Below are 19,969 nucleotides of genomic sequence, written 5' to 3'. Positions count from 1 at the left end.
ATGATAATGATGTAACTGCTCAGCAATAATTGAATAAGGTTTTGCAGATTGGCCTATTTATCCCATTTTCTCTATCACATGGCTATCACTACCTAAACATAAATGTACTTTATTTTAGAGATACAGAGAGACCATTCTATGTAATGGTTATGGCACTAGGCTAGAAACCAAGAGACTGGGAGTTCCAGTTCCACCATCACTACAAAGCCAGCTGCGTGGCTTTGGGCCAGTTATTCTCTCTCTGTCTTAGGAAAGAAGCAGTGGCAGGACAGTTTTGAAATCTTGACAAGAAAACTGCAGGGAAACATTTCCCTCCTACCCCTATATATTTTTAATCTAGACCCATGTTTTTCAACCTTGGCAATTTGAAGATGTGTGTGAACTTCAGTTTCTAGAATTTCCCTGCCAGGCACACATCTTTAAGTCACCAAGGTTGAGAAACACTGATCTAGACTTTCCTAAAAAGCTAAATAGCTTATATGCCTATCTTGTCTTCTGTTTGCATATTGTGGTCAAAGTAATTTTAATCAATAATCTTTATGTACAAAGAAATTATATACGTATTGTCAGACTTCAAAATCCAGGATTCCTAAGGGCATCAATATGTTCTTATACTTGGTGCCTGCAAGGATCCCTGCCCCATCTAATTTTTTAAAAATTAAATAAAAACATGCAAAGTAGATATTACCCTCTAGTCGCAGATGTACAGTTTTTCCTAGATTATTAGAGGATATCTTAATTTATATGTGAGTATAGTAGGACATAACTTCATTCTGGTAAATGAATATTTTATGTCTCCCCATGTCAGATACTTTGAGAATGGGCAGGTTGTCTGCAAATACTCATTTTGTGAGTATATCCACCACATGTCCTCACCATTTTAAGTGTGCTGTAAAGATTCCCTAACCCTGTTTAGGGTCACAATTCCTGGGTTCTACTACTTGTGTTAGAAGGGATTTTGCTATGAAAAGTTTTGTGATAGTATCATGTACTCTTTGGGTATTTCCCGAAGCTCGTGAGTGAATTGCCTCAGTCCATGCATGGTTACCAGAAGGATATCAATAACATTCTACTCAATGATGAGCATGCAGTCTTGCTAAAAGAATGGCTGGCAGATTACCTTGCTCAGATTTTCATTTCATTGCCTCTTTACTGACACTACATCAGTACAAACTAGCCAATTTTTTGCTTGGACAATTGCATTGTGAAATACAATTGCCTGTTCTATCCAGTCATATGGATCATATATTTTTAACAGAAATAATAGCATGTTTTTGTGCGGTGCATTCTTAGTGGATTACCAGAATGGATCAGTCTCTCAACTATTTTGATTTCCCAGGATATCAAAATAATAGTGATTTCTCTTTTTCTGATTTTAGTAGATCCAAACAGCAAAGTAGATTCAGTTATCAAAAATCAAAGATGATAGCAAAACACCAATTTTGAATTAGAGGGCAACATGGCTAGAGTTAAAATATCTGTGCTCTTTTACTGCCATAATAAATGTAGTTGTTTATCAGAAAATTATTGCAAACTAATACATTCATGGGCACATATTTCAAAACCTGAACATGCAAATCAGCTTTCTGGAACTTTCCCAAGGGAGCAGCTGAATTCTGTATTTACAGGGGTGTGGTCATGAACCATTTACTTAATTAGTACCACAAAGCTTTCTCTAAATGGATGTGAAATAGCAGGTTCACAGCTTTATAAAAATATCGCAGGAACACAAATACAGCATGAGAGTTTCCTGCATGGCCCTAATTCCTCCTTGTATAGCACAGAAAGCATCTACTTTCAAAACATGTGGGTTACAAATCATGAGATCTACTGTAAAATGTGGATCTGAGAGAACCGGGTATTAGTCCTTTTCTTCTGCCTAATTTCTTTTTTCCTAATAATTGTATAAATGCAATGAGTTATGTGTTGTAATTTCATTTGGGCTGAATACCTCTTGGGAAACTGGCCACATTAATGTGACTGGCAGGAAATAGTCAAATATAAAACAAACAGGTCCCAGAAACATCAATGTAGGCAATTGCACACATAAGGAATATTGCCAATATTCCACAGATCACTTGTTTGCAATCTACAGTACAAATTTCCCATGTTGTAAAAAGTATTTGTTTTGATTTTAAGATGCATACCTAAGATGTACCAAACTGTTTAAATACAATTGTAATATCCAGCCACTTATAAACAGATATTGTATGCTACTGAGATTACTTACCAAAGGATCATGATCAGCTGCAGCAAAATCTACTCTCTCTTGAACTTCAGATGAAAAAAAGAAAACTACTACAAGCAGCGTAACTAATTTATTTTCATCAAATAGCCCCAACATGGCATTTATGCTTCAAAATTATTTGGAATACATTTAACTATTGTGTTATTATGAACAATAGATGATACTTGCAATGAATGGCAAACAAAACAGTATTATTTAAGTATATGTGGAAGAAGAGAAGAAGGGAGGGAGGGAGGATCAGCCTGCAGGTTTGAGAGAATGATGATGGATAATAAGGAGAAAGTTGAAAAATTTAATTCCTATTTTTTTATTTATCCAAAACAGCTGTCCAACCTGTCAGAAGCTCCACCATGAAATGCAGAAGAAAAATGCAAATCAAAATAGATGAAGAAGTAAGGAGAGAATTGCTTTGAACAAAGCCTAATGGGTTATATCCAGAGGTGGTATTCAGCCAGTTCTGAAAGTTCTGGAGAACCGGTAGTGGAAATTTTGAGAGTGGGGAGGGAATGGTGATTTTGCAGTACCCTTCCCCTTCTATGCCCACAGAACCGTAGTAAATTTTTTGAATCCCACTGGTTATATCCATGATGCTGAAGGAACTGAGGGGTATGATTTCTGAACCACTGATTGTGATTTTTGAAAATTCTTGGAGTATAAGGGACACTGCTAGAGGATGGGAGAAGAGTTAATTTTATCCCCCATCTTTGAAAAGTGGGGGTAGGGGGAATTAACCAAGGAAACTACAGCCTAATAAGTTTTACAACAGTAATAGAGAAAAATTCTGAAAAATATTATTAAACTGTAGAGTTTGCAAGTAACATACTTAGAAAGAAACAAGGTGATATCAGAAACCTGGATATTAAAAAAGATTGCACTAGGCTAGACAAAGATTGATTTTCTTACCAAATTCCTGGATGAAGGAAATGCTGTAGGTGTAGTGTATCTAGATTTCAATAAGAAGTTTGATAAAGTTGACTATAGCCTCCTTTTTGATAAAATAGAACAATATAGGATAGGTTGTCTTATTATCAGATAAATTTAGAGTTGGTTAAATAACTCATCCTTAGTGGAGTACCTCAGGGTTTTCTCCTATGCCCAATGCTTTTCAACATTATTATAAGTGACTTTGATGAGATGTTAGAAGAGATGCCCATCAAATTAGCAGATGACACAAAGTAGGAGGAATTGCTAACATCTCAGAAGACAGGCTGAAGATTCAAAAGGACCTTGATAGACTTCAACATCAGGCCCTATCCCCACACCACTGATTGCTGTTCAGTGATAAGAGATGTAGTGTTCTGCATTAAATAAGAAAACCCAGATGCATTGATGTAAGATAGTCAGTGTCAATTCCAGCCAGCAATATTGTGATTTTTCTGGATTCTAATAGACAATGAACTTGCAATGTTTGATAGCTGCCAAAAAAGCCAATATAATATTAAGTTGCATAAATAGAAATATAGCGTTGACATTACAAGAGATGATTATTCTGCTTTATACAGCAAAATTTTAAAAAAAAATTGTATCTAGTACATATAATACTGTTCAAGAAATATGCTAAGAGTGGATATACAGAGAAGAGCAATACAATTAATGACTGGTTTGCTGGCTAAATCCTATGAAGTATGGTAAAAAATGGATATGTGTTGCTTAAAGAAGAGGAGGTTAAAAAGAGTAATGATAGCAGTCTTCTAATACTTGAAGAGATATCTTTTAAAAAGCCAGAGCTGCTAGCTAATTAGGCTCCTGGACAAAGAATAAAATAGAAACAGCAAAGGGTCATTTTATTTAACATCTACCTGCTGTCATGCTAAGCATATTCAATTATTAAAGTCATTACTGTTTCCAAAGGGCTATGGATAGCACTAATCTATGCAATGTTTAAAATACATCAGCTTCTGGATTTTTGAACTAATTCCTAGCATCTATTCCCATCCAATGAACCTCACAAGTTCAATTATTCTCACTGCTCTGTGACTTCCTGCTATTCCTAGTCCTTTAGGCACCTCTGCTCTTGAATCATCCTGCTGTTGGTCCTGCTATTCTAAACATTAATATTTCTTCTTCAGTTGAATAGACTTTTTCGTTCAGCTTCCATTGATGACTTTCTCCATCTTATAAATTCTCTTTTTACTTTTATTGCTCAAGCCTCATACCACTTCTGATGCTATCTCTATTACTTGATGGACAAAAGTGTAAGGTTTTTTTTAACCAAACCTTTACCCTGGAAATGATTCTTTACTAACATGGACATTTAACTTGCAGTGTAGTCAGCAAATGACAGAGATGTCTGAACCGTAATTCAAAAATGTGATGTCCAAATAACATTGTTTTGGGGAACATAATATCACTTTATGGACTAGTATAATTCACACACAGGGTGTGTGATAGCACAGGGTAACAGACTAATTGATGTTGCAAATATATATCATATCTCCATGGAAGAGGTACATGCTGATTTTTGGCCTTTGGCTAGATTATTAACTAAAATTCACAAGATTGCAGGTTTGGTGTTTTCTTTAGCAGCAGAAGCAATGACTACTTACAGCAATTTTTCTTGTCCCTGCTTTGGACTTACTTTTTAATTAGCCTCAAAGCGGCATGCACTCTGTCATTGTCAAGCTCAGCTGTCAAATAGATTGTAAGGAAATTAACATCTGACTGATCCTCGACAAACTTGCATTGCTGCTTCAGATGCAACTCTGCACTGGATTCACTACTCTTAAAAGAACACTGACTTTTTTCCATACTGTCGTACGAAGGTTAGTGGATTGTGCAAAAGCAAAAGCATTGATGCCCACAAGAACAATGCCCCAAAGTCATTATTAGAATACAGATCAGAATATAATATTCCCTGTTTGGAATGCCAACTCTCTCCTTCCTCTCACTAGCATTATGGCATGTTCCTAGCACACATTTGGTGTTGCTTTTTCTACCCAATTTTCTCTTACTCACAAAGGTCAATTTCCTAAATATAATTCTTCCACCAGAGCTGATATTCTCCGCTCATGAAGATTTCAGCCTTTCCATTGATTTCAGCCTTGACCTCCAATACCGCCGAAGAACTTGCTGGACATTCTCAATCAAATGGAATAAGAGACCTCTATAACTGATTACATGCTATTACTCTATTCATAAATTTCAATGGCTATTATGGAGGCCAAGAGGACGAGTTGCACACAATGCAGAGAGGCCCTAATATTACTGTGATCTGCTCTGTGCAGCCCTTTCTCTCCTCACAGAGGACCAACAGTTGGTCCCAATGGAGAAGAACTGACCAATGGGGAAGAATAGCAGACTGTTTCTTCAGAGATAATGGTATCATCTTCCCCTAGTAACAAAAAATTAAAGTCATTATAAGAATGATGAAACATTTACAATTAATGTATAAGACAATATATGTAGCTCAGAGATGAACTGAAGAATTCTTGGTGCTTTGGCTGTTTGCTTGCAGATGTTTCATTAACCCAGTACATAACATCATTGTGAATGAGAAATAATGAAACATCAGCAAGCAAACAACCAAATACAGAAAGCACCAATACATTTACAACAATTTAAAATACTTTTATTTTATTTTTTCTTCTATTCAAAATAAAATATGCAGATAAATATTTTTAAAAATATATTTTTGAAAGTTCAAATGTCTAATAATTTGTTCCTCCTTTGGCAGCCTTTTATGTGGAGAGGGAAAAAGGCTCTTATTACTTACTGTTTGTAGAATGGTTCCCCAGAGGAAAGCAGAAAGGAAGATGATAGCATGTGGAATATATGCTTGTTGTATAACTTAAATTCTTCATCAACTTTTGTGTCTAACATGCCTGTTCTAAGCTGTGTGTTCCTGGTTGCTAATAAATAATTGGATGGGCAATGTTCTCAACAATGTTCTTGATATCCCAAATTCAAGAGATACTAAATTGTAAATGATACAATTAAGTATGGCTGTTAGAATAAATTGTGCAAGAGGGAGCATTTGCCTTATTTATTCTGAGTTCAAAGTATGAATATTATTGAGAGAAAACTTATTAAATAGTTACAAATAGATCTATTAATATTATTCTGTGTGAACAAGTGAAGACAGGTGAATACTTATGTTTTCCAAAAAAATAAGGCAATTGACAATCTTCCCATAATGGTTTCATGGTTATGATTTAAATTGGTTTTAGGGATACAAGGAAAGAGTTCTTGGGTAACATATAGTCCTTGGGTTGCAGCCTGTTCAGTCCTGACAAAAACATATGAGCAATGGCTAGTGAATGCTTAGATGCTAGAATGTTGGTTGAATTCGATATCCAAGATGGAGACTACATTGCCCTATATTTTCCCTCTCCTTTCTTAGTGGTTTAAGATGCTGGACTGTCGACCTGAATATTGGCAGTTCAAGACTTGAGCATCACATGACGGGGTGAGCTCCTGTTCTTGCCCCAGCTCCTGCCATCCTAGCAGTTGGAAAGCATGCAAATACAAGTAGATAAATAGGAACCATTTTGGTTGGAAGGTAACAGCGTTCCGTGCACCTTTGGTGTATAATCATGCCGGCCAAATGATCACAGAAGCATCTTTGGAAAATGATGTCTCCCTCTGCTAGAAAATGGAGATGAGTACCGCCCCCTAGAGTTGGACATGACTGAACCTTTACTTTTGTTTTCCTTAATAGAAACAGTATGGTCAGCTATCCATAGTACATTAGAATATGTTTACATGCTACTCAGTTTATTCAAAATACAGAATTGTTTTAGCAAAGATTCACTTAGATATACAATGTGCTATATGCTCACATGTGTACATATGTGGAAAGGATTGAATAATGAGATTACAAGCAAACCTTTGCATTTAAGCAGCCCATTTAAGTACTTCTAAAAACATTTCATCCTCAATGTTTTATTTCTTCTGAAATACATTGCAAACAGTGCTTGTCCCCCCCCCCACTAAATTAAACAAGCCACTGCTTTTAAATAGAAGGCCCTAACTATTTGTCCCTGGTAAGCTGTAAAATAAATCCACAAAACAATAAACTACAGATAGAGTCTGGCAAAAGCTACCAAAACTATGTGAAAAACATTGAATAGATAAGGATCTGCTGTCTCGTCTAATTAAACCTTGGCTGCCAATAACATACAGAAGGACTTTCCCCTGCCAATAGTACTGGTTTATATTACTGGGAGAGTGGAACACAGTCTGAGGATCAAATAGAGAGAATTATGTTCACTCTGCTAATAGGGAAAGGTTTTAAAAATAAACATGAATGCCTTTTTTGAGATGGCATAGAAAAAGAGAAAGGGAAGAACAGGAAAGAGGATGAAACTGGGAAATTCTTGAATTACCGATCTGAATTATATTCTACAGCCAGTAGTAGAATGTACATCAAAGTAAAACTAGTTGGGAAGATTTTCTTAAAAGACTAGAAAGAGCACATTTATATTCATGGGCAAATCCTGCAAAGGGAGAGAAAGATGTCTTAAAATATCCTTGATTGTCACAAATTATGCACTTTTTAATTGTGCACCTGCTTTCTCTGAACTTCTGGTTTTTATTTCCATGATTAGATTGTTCCAGGCTCTTAACTATTTTATTTATTTAATGTTTATTTGATGTATTTATGTAGAAGCTACCCAATTCCAAATGACTCTGGACATCTTACATTTAAACAATATATAAAAAACAGATCACAAATATGCAAAAAGAACATGAGAGTCACTCTATCCCAAGAGTGGGAGAGTTATCCCATTTGGAAGACTTTCAGAACTTATTGGGATGGAATACTATCTTTCACTCTGCAAAAATATCTTCTCAGAATATAGATATAGTAATAACATAATATAGAGCATAATATAGTACTCACCCGATAGACTGAACCAGTGGCTGCAGAGGAGAGGAAATGTGAATCTTGGGATTTTGGAAAGATAATTTGTTGTGCCTGAATATCATGCAGCTCTTTTGGGCAGGTTCAATCTAGTTGCAAGCTCAGAAGTCATGCAGAGATCCAAAAAGTTAATTCTAAGTTGCCTGCATACATTTCTTCAGCACTTCATTTCAATCTCTAGTAGCAGTCTCAGTTCTGATTGGTTACTTTGCTTGCAACAGCCCTTTCCCCATTGATACTGTAAAAGGCTTATTCTGTAACCAGAACTTGTTTAGTCCTTTGGCACAAATGACTTGCTACTTGTAATTGCTTCTAAATATATCTGCACTTTCCATAAATAGTGCTTGTTGTCAAAGTTGTAATAGAGCCAATTGAATACAGGTGCTGTTAAGGTGCTGAAGTAGGTGATGACAAATTTGAGTCCTCCCTTGGCCATGAAATTATCTAGGTGACTTTGGCTAGACATTGTCTCTCATCCCAACCAACCTTCCAGAGTTGTTTTTGAGGGGAAAATAAAAGGAGTATTATGTATGACACCTTGAGTAATATAGAATAAAGAGAGGATGTAATCTAATAATAAATCAGTGTAATAAATCACTTTACAAGTGAGTTTTCCCTATTAGAACTCAATTCTTTGAAGGGTTTTTCATGATAAATCTTTTATATTTCTTTTTTATTATATCTAATTCTGTCTTATATTTTTATGATTAGCAACATTTCCTTGTAGACTTCCCTTTATTTTCATGATATTGTGTAGGCAAGAGAAATATCAATTGCAGAAATATGTTCTGATAAGGTTGCTCTTCTGTTTTTGCTGCTTTGAATAGAATATGTTTGGTTACATGAAGATATCTTTCAGAATAGTGAACTGCCTATTACCCTTACTCTTAACTATGTAAGTTGGAGTTGTGCCAGTTATAATTTCTTCACCCCTGAGCTATGCCATTGGCAAACAGCCTAGGCTATTATCTGAGTAAGTAAACTTCCTCAGAAAACATTTGGAATTCTGCTGTCATGCCATGGCAAACACTGTGATGTCAAGTCAGCACATTGCCTCTGGAAATTATAAACCTGTGTTTACTTCTATTTTGCAGTAGATTACCATGGCCTACTAATGATGAACAGACATCATGCTGGAAAGATACCTATTGCTAACATTTGCCAGGTGCCACAGGATTGGTGCCAAGAATGGTGATGACTGGGCTCCTATAGAGAGAGCTGTGGGCACCATGCTATTCTCCATTATGTTGCAAGGAAGAGACAAGTTCAAGCTGGAAGACACTCATGTTGCTCTGAAAGGCAAAATACTCAGGAGAAGTGGTATTAAAGCAGTAAGTTGTATTTTTGGTGTTATTATCTTTTTTACCTCTTTTATGTGGGGATGAATGATACAACAAAGAATCTGAAAATACCAAGGGACCATGAGCACCCCAGCGTGAAAGCCAAAGAATTAGGAGTACAGATGGTGTTTTCATCTGTACTTGTAATGGAAGGCCAACATCTAATGAGAGGATGGAAGATTTTAGAAGTAAACCATTGGCTTAAGGGTTGGTGCTGTCAAGATAACTTCAGATTCTTATATTGTAATGTACATTAACTATGTGAAGGGCTTCTGGTAGGGGATGGGCTGCACTGTATAAGAACCAGGAAGAATGTATTTGGAAAACAACTAGCTTTGGGGATTTAAAAGGCTTTAGCTCTAAAGGGAAAATGTGACCAATCTTTAGGATCTTCAGTGCTGGGAAGGAAGGAGACTCATATATAAAACAGAAGATGTAGCCATAAAGACCTCAGGCCTCAGGCAGCCTAAACACTAATGCTCAAAGTTTGAGGAACAAACAGGATGAACATGATGTACTGTACATGAGGGCAGGTATGGTATAGTTGCCTTTACTGAAGCTTGGTCAGATGAAACTCATGAGTGGAATGCACTTCTGGAAGGATATTAAAAGTTCAAATGAAATAGACCCAACAAAAGAGGAGATAGAATTGCATTATATTAAGAAATCTCTACACTTCTACAGGAATTTGTAAAACCAAGGATGAAAGGCTTTTTGAATGCATGTGGATTAATATAAAAGGGAAAAAAGAATAACAATGCCATAGGAATATACTACAGGCCATCCAGACAAGCAGAGGAAATAGATGAACATTTTTCTAACCAATTAGCTAAGGCATGCAAGAAACACACCACAGTAGTAATAGGGAACTACCTTGCTATTAACTAAGAGACAAACTGTGTACCAAGTGGGAGATTAAACAGGTTCCTGATAAGCCTAGTTGACAACTTTGTCATCCAAAAGGTAGAAAAGGGAACAAGAGGGTCAGCTCTAATGGACTTAATTCTTACTAACAAAGTTGAAATTATATAAATTATATAGGGGATTGAAGTTTGGGGAGAGTGACCATGTCATACTGGAATTCAACATAATGCAGGCACAAGTAATTGAACATAGCCAAATGATTGTCTTAGACTTTAAGAGAGCTGACTTCAACAATCTAGGGGTTTAGGAAGGATTCCATGGATGGAAATCCTAAAGGGAAAAACAACTCAAGATGCTCTGACAATTCTGAAAAGAGATTATAAAAGCCCAATTTAATGCAATATCAGAGAGAAAGAAAACAAGAGACCCCAGATGAAGTTGGCAAGATTGCATAAAGAACTTCCTGGCAAACTGAGATAATAAAAGGATAAGTATTTTTTTTAAAAAATAGAAAGAGGACATATGACTAAAACAGAATACCAGCAAATAGCCTGAATCTGCATGAACAAAGTCAGGAAAGCTAAGGCTTAGAATGAACAGATAACAAAAATAATTTTAAAAAGGTTTTTTGAATCTAAGAAACAAGAAAAAAGTAAAGGAGATGATTGGGGCATTAATGGGAAAAGATAGCAAACAGGTGATGAGTAGTAGGGAGAAAACAGAATTGTTTAATTTATTCTTTGCATCTATTTTCAACAAAAGGGGGAAAAAACCTAGTCCAACCTATAAAATCAGCATTGCAGAAGAGAGAATAGAAATATAAATCAAAATAGGCAAGAAAATAATAAGATCCACTCTAGACAAGTTCAAATCACCAGGATAGGGTTCTGAAACAACTGGGAGATATGATCTCAAAACTATTGAACCATATTTTTCAAGAACTGCCAGAGGTCTGGAAAAGAGCTGATATGATCCATTTTTTTTTAAAAAAAAGAGGGAGGGAGTAGATCCAGGAAACTATAGATGGACATCTGGGAATAGCCTGGAAAAGAAAAGCATTGCATTTGTGAGCACCTACAAACAAGCAAGACAATAGAAGCCATTTTGGGTATATTAAAAACAGATCATGCCAATTAAAGCTTATTGCGTTGTTCAACAAAATGACTAAATTAGTGGATAAGAGAAACAATATGGATATAATTTACTTAGACCTCAGTAAAGCATTTGACAAAGTAGACCATTGACTATTTTTGATAAGATAGAACAATGTGGGATAGGTAGTACCATCACCAGATGGATTTACAACTGGCTGACCAACCAGTAAGTAACTTTCAATAAAATAGAGAAACGTGAAGTGGGTTACTTCTAAGGGGTACTTCTTAGACCCAGTAGTCTTTGACATCTTCATAAATGATCTAGGTGAGGGGATAGAAGAGGAATTCATCAAATTTTCAGATGATACCAAGTTGGGGGAACCCCCCCCAACTTCTTGAGATGGTAGACTCAAGAAAAATAAATAAATGTACAGATATAAAATTGGTGGTAACTGGCTCAATAGTAACATTGTAAGACATATTTAGATCCCTTAGTAGAACTCCAGTTAGGTATGAACCAGTGGTGGGTTTCCATTTATTTTACTACCGGTTTGCTTGTGTGTGTGGCTCGTGTGCTTGCATGATGCTTCTGAGCATGCACAGAAGTGTCCGGAAGGGTGGGCCGAATATCCTGCCACTGCCACTACCGGTTCCCCCGATCCTGGGTGAACTGGCAGAAACTCATCTCTGGTCTGAGCCAGCAATACATTGCAGCTTCCAAAAAAGCTAATGCAATCCTAAGGTTGCATCAACAGAGGGATAGTTTCAAGATCATGTAAAACTATCAAGCTATTCTCCAAAGCACTGAGGATAGGATAAGAAGTAACAGATGGAAGCTTATCAAAAAGTCCAATGTAGAATTAAGGTGAAATTGTTGGAAATGTTGGTGAAAACAATCTATCAATGGAATGGCTTGCCTCTAGAAATTGTGGATTCTCTATTACTGGAAGTTTTTAAAAAGAAATTGGACAACTATCTTTTGGGCGCTCACATCGCAGCACTGGTCAAAAGGGCCCAGCAGAGATTATAATACCTGAGACTTCTCAGGAAGCAACAACTGAATGAAAAATTGCTGGTGACGGTCTACCACTTCACTATAGAGTGTATTTTAACTTACTGCATCTGTGTATGGTTTGCTAATTACACAGTGGCAGATATGACAGCGCTCCAGAGGGTTAATGTCATTGCCCAGAAGATCATTGATTGCCATCTCCGTTCCTTGGAAGAGCTTTGTAACTCCTGTTGTCTTAAGAAAGTTCAAAATATTCTTAAAGATCCATCTCATCCTGGGCACCCTTTTTTCAGCTATTACCATTTGGCAGACAGTACAGGATAATAAAAACAAGGACAAATAGGCTGAAAAACAGCTTCTATTCCAGAGCAGTTACTATATTGAAATAGTGCAATATTAATGCAGTATCAGGGTTTTTTAATTCAATTGCATAGAATGTGAAGGATGGGTGTTTTTGTTTTATTTTTATAGTTTTTTTATGTATGACGTACACTAAAGATGGCATTTCATTTCATTGTACAAGGTTCAGTGACAATAAAGTAAACTAAACTAATAGTATAAGTCTCCTTCCTTGAGCATTGGATTGTGCTAGAACAGCAGTCACAAAGTGGTGGTCCGTGGACCATTGGTGGTCCACAAGAAAATTTTGGTGCTCCACAGAAAAATCATTTACATTTTTTATATTGCACTAAATCAGGGGTCCTCAAACTATGACCCCTGGGCCAGATATGTGCAACGAACATTTGTGTTGCTGCAGAGAGTCTCCCCCTTCGGGGTCTTTTTGTGAAGATCGTAGAGGGGCAGAAATTCCGACTTGGGGTCTGCTTCAGCCTCCTGGTGCAGGGGCTTTGGGCGAAGGCTGAAGGGAAGTGACACTTTTGGCAAAGAGACGGATGGCCTTGTTCCAGTGGGACAGCATCATGGCCTGAAACTGGCTTACCATCTCAGCCTGTTGAGCATCCAGGAGCCAGTACCTGGCCTTGCACTCCCGCAGGTCTTCCCTCTGCTTGGAAAGCCTATGCTCGTACTCTTCAATGAGGTGCTTCTGGTGAGCCTCCTTCTTAGTCAGATCCAATTTGAACTGAGCAAGCTGTTTTGCCAACTCTTTCTCATGGTGGCTGGTTAGCTCCAGCAACTGCTTCTTGTTGGGGCCCTAATGAGCCTTGACAGGCAGGCAAGGATTGATTGGGAGAAGAGGGGTGAATAGAGGATGGCAAGGTGCCCCTCAACGTGAGTAACATCGAGTTGGTCATGCCCACCCAGTCACATGACCTTCTTGCCATGCCCACCCAGCCGGTCATTAGGCAGATCATATTAGTGGTCCGTGGGATTTAAAATTATGAAATTAGTGGTCCCTGAGGTCCGAAAGGTTGGTGATCCCTGCGCTAGAAGACTTCTGAGGTTCATTTCAGTCTTATGATTCTATGTTCTGTGTTTTATGTACTGTTCAGCAATAATGGGGGAGGAACTAGTTAAATTGCAAATTAGTCATCTCTTGCTGATGCAAAACATTAGGTTCATTACTACAGTCAGGAGGCAGGAACTTTTAAAATAACTGTGGAACTAAGCTAGAAGTCAAGTGACTGTTCAGGATTGATAATATTATTGTACCTAAATTATGGACACAGCTGATTCATTTGCAAAGTTTTTTTTATCTTCTGATTTTAGACTACACATTTTTTCTTAGCTTAAAAAGGATAGGAGGCTATTTAAGTTATTAAAAACAGACATAACTGCATAGTAAAAGCACTACTCCTTTTGCCATAATTTATAAACCTTGGTAAAGTAGCCATCTTCCTTTTGAATTTTCAATACTGGTTTTCAAGCCATATTTATTTTATACAGTAATATCTGCACTCCACGTTCATTAGATATTTATGCAGTGGGTTTTTAAAAAATATTGCAGTCCTGTCCAGACTATATAATACTGTCAAAAAAAAAAAAAAACCTTGAATCCTAAAACAAGAAAATGGCCAGTTCCTGGGGCAAGGAAATAAAGAAACATTACAAATGCTTACTGTCTTTCCTGTAGTAGAAGATCTCCAGTTTACATTCCTCAGATCCAAGCAGCGCTTGTCCCACCTGAGCAATGGAGTTGGGTGTGGTGTCAGGCCCAGTGAGGAAATTGCAGGTGCAAGGCCGTTGCATAACTTCCACTCGAGAGTAGCCAAACATCTCACAGAAGCCATCATTGCAGTAAATGATAGCATAATTCTCCATCTGGGCATTGGCAATAATAAACTTGCGATCTTAGGAGGAAAATGGGAGAAAAAGCAAAGGATTACCATTAAGTCATTAACCAAACCAGAATAAAATGCTTGGAGGGAACAAATAGCAGTTTACATCAACCTGCTTCCTGGAACAATGCGAACCTGATATATAAAAAGAAGTACCTTTCTATATACCTGGTATGTAGAATGGACCAATGTTATAGGACAAGTATGACATGTATGATCATATGGAAGATGCATATACTAAAGTGTTCCTTCACTCGTCTCACCGTATTACTAAAAATTACCTTCTGAGAATTTTGTTGCCATTTTTTTAGGTAGCTGCTGAGTCCAACTGCTTTTTAAAAATTTAAAATGTACATTCCTCATTTAAAAAAACACTCAAGCCTGAATTATGTCAATTACTTTGGAAGCTTAGTCCATGGATTAATTTTCTCTTACATGCTGATCCAATATTCAAAGTCTTAGCCCAGGAACAAGGTCAAAGTAGAAATGGATTTAAAAAAAAATAAATTCACATGAAAATTTACAAACATCTCCATATATATTTCACTTACATGTTTCCTTTTTATATACTATACTGTAAATTGCTGAATATGTTCTTCATTTGGATATAGCAGGACAACATCAGGAAACTATGGTTTCAATGTAGAACCACATTGCAATTGTAGTTTCAAGCAATTAAACAAATTTGCCCTGATCTCTACCTTATTTTAAATGTTATATAATTCCCCTCCAAAATATTGTAAAATTGATTAGAAATCAAATACAGTATTATTTGTAAGGTTTTTGTCTGTCCATGACCTATTTTCTCAGTTTGCTTGATTTTGTTTTCTATTTTTTTTGTTCACTTATGACAGAATAGTATTGAACTGATTACCATTATTGTTCCTTTTATTTATTATCATATTATATTTATTACATATAGACCTCGACTTACAACCATATGTTTAAAGACAGTTCAAAGTTACATCAGCCATGGAAAAAGTTACTTACAATATGATTTGTAATCCACCCCCCCCCCCAATTTTTGGCAAAATAAGCCCATTGGGAAAACTGGATTTACTTAACAATTGTGTGATTCACTTAACAATCATGGTGGTTTACAAAATGATCACTGTAAAGGGCCCTTGATATAGGTATTCAGCAGGACTTGCTCCTACTTGGTATGCCATGCTACACCTTAGTATGCTGTTTTTAGGATATTATCTTCTCATGTAATATGCTTAGCAAACTTCCTTTATCCATCTCACAGGGCAGCTTTTACCTTGGCCTGATATAAGGCCAGAAGATTTCACAATGTTCCAGCTCAAGAATGTCTTTGCCCATGTCTCTGAAGGACACATAAATTGTTTTACATGTCTTTTAGTAATGTTGTTTTTATAGGACAAGGCCATTAAATTAATAACTCTTTTCTGATTCATGGTCATGCAAGATTGGCTGAGCAGAACACTTGCTTCCATTTCGCAGACAGCTCAATAAATATAACCAAAAATTACCAAATTACTAGCAATCTCTATTACTGAGGGACCATTAATTGTACATCAGTCTTGTTAATTTATTTTCCCTAAGCAGATTTGTATTTATTTATTTTTAATGCTTTTTACTTATCTTCTTGATTGATTTAATACATGTTGTGGTTTACTTCTATCCATGAAGCATTCCAATGTTAAAAAAAATAATTTCTGTTCCCTCTCCACTTTCTTACCTGAATACATTGGAGTCTGTTGCACTGTAATATACCAGATTAGAAAGTGGGAGACCATGAGTTCAAGTTTTGCCTTACTCATGAAAGCCAGCTGGGTGTCTTTGGGCCAGTCACTTGCTCTTAGCCCAACCCACAATACAGGGTTGTTGTTGGGAAAATAGGGTATAAAACTGTACTGGATATGTTTGCTACCTTGAATTATTTGTAGAACTAGTAAAGGCGGGATAAAAATAAATAAATGTAACTCACTCCTCCATTCACACCAGATTGCTAAGGAAGTTCCTTTGTACCTCCTCTTGACATACCAACATAACAGTCACAGACAATTATATACAAATCTTCGTTTTCGAAAGCCTCGGTGACCAGAGAATGATAATTTAGCATTGGTGTTTGTGCTGAGGGCTCAGGTACACATGATTCACTTGTGAGAAGGAGGGAACAGATTTCTGTCCTCATCACATTTGTTCTTTGTTCTTGTTTTTTGAAAGAAAGTCAATAATACCGTTGCTGCAAGAAGTAGATTTGCTCCCAGCAGGACCATGTTTCTTTGAAATCCCTAATCATGGGTACTGTTGTAGAGACTTGCACCCCAAACCCTCAGATAGCCATGCCTATCTAAGTACTATATGAATATCATGTTCAGATGAGACAAGGAAAAAGAAGCACACAGGTGGTAGAGTGACACTTTCTGCTTTCCCATTCCTAGTATGGATCCCCATTGCTTGCTGGAATGCAGAAATCGATGAAGCTGTCCTCTTTCCGCTCCCAGCCCACTGCCCATGCACTCCACACCTATGTTTTTAAAGCTTGATTTTAAACTGTTGTTCTCTAACTTGAGCCCTCTTAAGCCTTTCAGATGGTCTCCAGTGCTTTCTTTTTTGGACTAGCCTTAATTCTGACTGGCTGCATGATCCTCCCCTCCCAGTGACTGGTGATACCCTGGGCAGCCATTTTGACCTATGTCCTCTGCATTTTTATTTAGGATGTGCTTGATCCATCAGCGGCCTGTTAAATCATTTCGTTGTCCTCACCGCTAGAGAGACTTGTGCTCCTTCCAAATTCTTACACCTCAGACTGGACAGGGATTCAATTTCTGACCAGGATGGATGAAGTAGTATACTCGCCTTGCTTTCTTGTCTCCTGGTTCTTGACTTACAAACTTTCATTTAGTGACCTTTCAAAGTTACTATGGCACTGGAAAAGTGACCAGACCATTTTTCACACTTATGACAGCTGCAGTCTGATAAAAATTCAGACACTTGGCAACTGACTCATGTTTATGATGATTGCAGTGTGTCAGGGTCCTGTGATCATCTTCTGTAACCTTTTGATGAGCAAAGTCAGTGAGGAAGCCCGGTTCATTTTGCAGCCTGTTACTAACTTAACAACTACAGTGATAGATTTAACAACTATAGCAAGAAATGTTGTAAAATTGGAAAAAACTCATTTAACAGCTGTCTCTCTCTGAGCAACATAAATGTTGGGCTCCATTGTGGTCATAAGTGGAGGACCATGAAGTTCCTCTTCCCTTACTTTTACAATATGTATATTTATGTTGCAAATTTCTCATATTACTTTTATTTTTAATCCATAGGATCACAAGATACTTCAGAAGGGGTTTGACAGAGGGCAGTGCCAGGTGTGGGCCCTGGGAAGTCGGGGGGGAATAGGGAGGGGGACCTACTGGGGGTGGGTGGGTGGGTGGTAATATAGTTTCAATAAGAAGAAGAATGCACTTGTATACGGTTGTCTCTTCTTTTTTTTCTTTCTTTATATTTTTTTCCTTGGGTTTTTTTTAATCATATTTTGTTTCCTATTTTCTATCTTCATAGCTCAATATTAATAAATAAGAGTTGAATAAAGGAATACACCAAGGGGAGAGGTAGAGGGAAAGAAGAGGGAGGAGCAAGGAGGGAGTAAGAGGGGAATGAAAGGAGAGTGTAAGGGGAATGCTAGGGTGAGGAAGGGGTGAAAGGAAGGCTTGAGGGGAAAGGGAAGTAGGAAAGGGGAGTGTTAGAGGGAGGAAAGGAAAGTTGGAGGGGGAAGATGGGGTGTATGGAGGATGGAAGTGTTAGGTGGGGTTTTGTTTTATGCTGAATGATGATGAGTTGTGTTTTCTTTTTTTTATTTTATTTTATTTCTTTTCTTATAGCAAAGTATATAAGTGACTGTAAAAATTGAATGTGAAAATGAATAAAACATATTTGAGTAATAAAAAAAATAGGAACATTACTTTTTTGTTTCTATGAACGATGCTACAAAGTTTCCATTTATATAAGGGTGATTTTATAATGAAAGAACAACTTGTCCCTATTGCTTTAATTACTATATATCAAAACAGGAATGGTATAAAGGGAGAAAGAAAAAGTCAGACTTAGAGTCAAATGAGATAACGTGGGAAGGGGATGGGAAGGCATCTATATGTACAAACATCCTCAAAGGCCAAGGAAAGATGCAAGGACTGATAAGGAGAGAAAAACCCCTAAAAGGAAAAGCAAGGAGGTCCTGGAAAACCAGTGAAAACTGAGGCTTCCCTTTCCTACATGGTGGGAAGGACAAACATCAGAGGAACAATCACCTGGATTTTGTAGTGGATATAGTCCATACTAAGCAAACCCCATTGCTAATCCCCTGCAATCCAGGATTTCAGAAGTTGACTTAAGAAACAGCTGGGAGCATCATGGGAGACAAGCAGCTTAGTCTGCAATGCAGAATTGTCCTCAGTGATGAACAACTAAAAAAATAAGCCTGTCTCTGATGTACAGGTAATCCTTGATTTACGACATGATTGTTTGAAGTTATGACAAAAAATAAGTTACTTACAACCCATCCTGGAAGTTATGATTGCTGTGTTATTCCTGCAATCACAAGGCCACATTTCAGGCACTTGGGCAACTAGACTGCATTTATGATTGGTTTCAGTGACCTGTGGTCACCTGTTTGTGATTTGCCATTTTCTGACACAAAAAAACACTTATTAGGCTTATGAATGGGTAGATTTGCATTTATAACTACCTGATTCTTGTAGTTAATAACTGTCATAAAATAGTCATAAAATTGAGTCAGGTCACATGGTAAACCAAGTTATGCAACTACTTACAACTACAATTCTAGGCTCATTTGTGATTGTTAAGTCAAGGACTATCTGTATGCTCAGTGAATTTTTATTAATTCTTAAAACAAACTTCTCTCAAACAACAGCATCCATCAGATACTGTATTATAATATATATAATTCATAGTTTGCATCAGCATAATGGAAGGATAAGTTTATTCAATTGTTTATTGAAATATTTGTCATGTTAAAACATGTAAGAATAATTGAGATAATCAATATCATTAAAACACTAATGATAAAACTGTTAAAACATTAAGGCAGGGATGTCACACTTGATTTCATTGAGAGCCACATCAGGGTTGTATTTGACCTTGGGGGCCAGGGTGGGCATGGCTGGGGTGGGCATGGCCAGCTTGATGTCACTTGTGTCAGTGGTTTCTGTGGTGCCCAATTGCTATGCCAGTGAAACAGGCTCCCTAGCTTTGTTTTCAGCCGTGATGGCTACCACCCTCTGCTAGTGAAAACAGAGCTCAGGGGGGCTGTGACTGCACC

General features: G+C 37.1%; 1 protein-coding gene across 1 annotated transcript in view; it reads right to left on the bottom strand.

The window, feature by feature from the left end:
* The window catches only part of KCNH6 (potassium voltage-gated channel subfamily H member 6), a 93,969-nt gene that overhangs the window by 60,280 nt on the left and 13,720 nt on the right, over positions 1-19,969 (bottom strand). The window contains exon 2 of the mRNA XM_032234494.1: positions 14,440-14,670. Within this exon, the coding sequence (XP_032090385.1) occupies positions 14,440-14,670 (231 nt within the window). The remainder of the gene's footprint in view (positions 1-14,439; positions 14,671-19,969) is intronic.

The sequence above is a fragment of the Thamnophis elegans genome, chromosome Z (assembly GCF_009769535.1).
Source record: "Thamnophis elegans isolate rThaEle1 chromosome Z, rThaEle1.pri, whole genome shotgun sequence".
NCBI lineage: Eukaryota > Metazoa > Chordata > Lepidosauria > Squamata > Colubridae > Thamnophis > Thamnophis elegans.
Note: the sequence above shows the minus strand (reverse complement) of the source record. Positions and strands in the feature narration are given on the sequence as shown.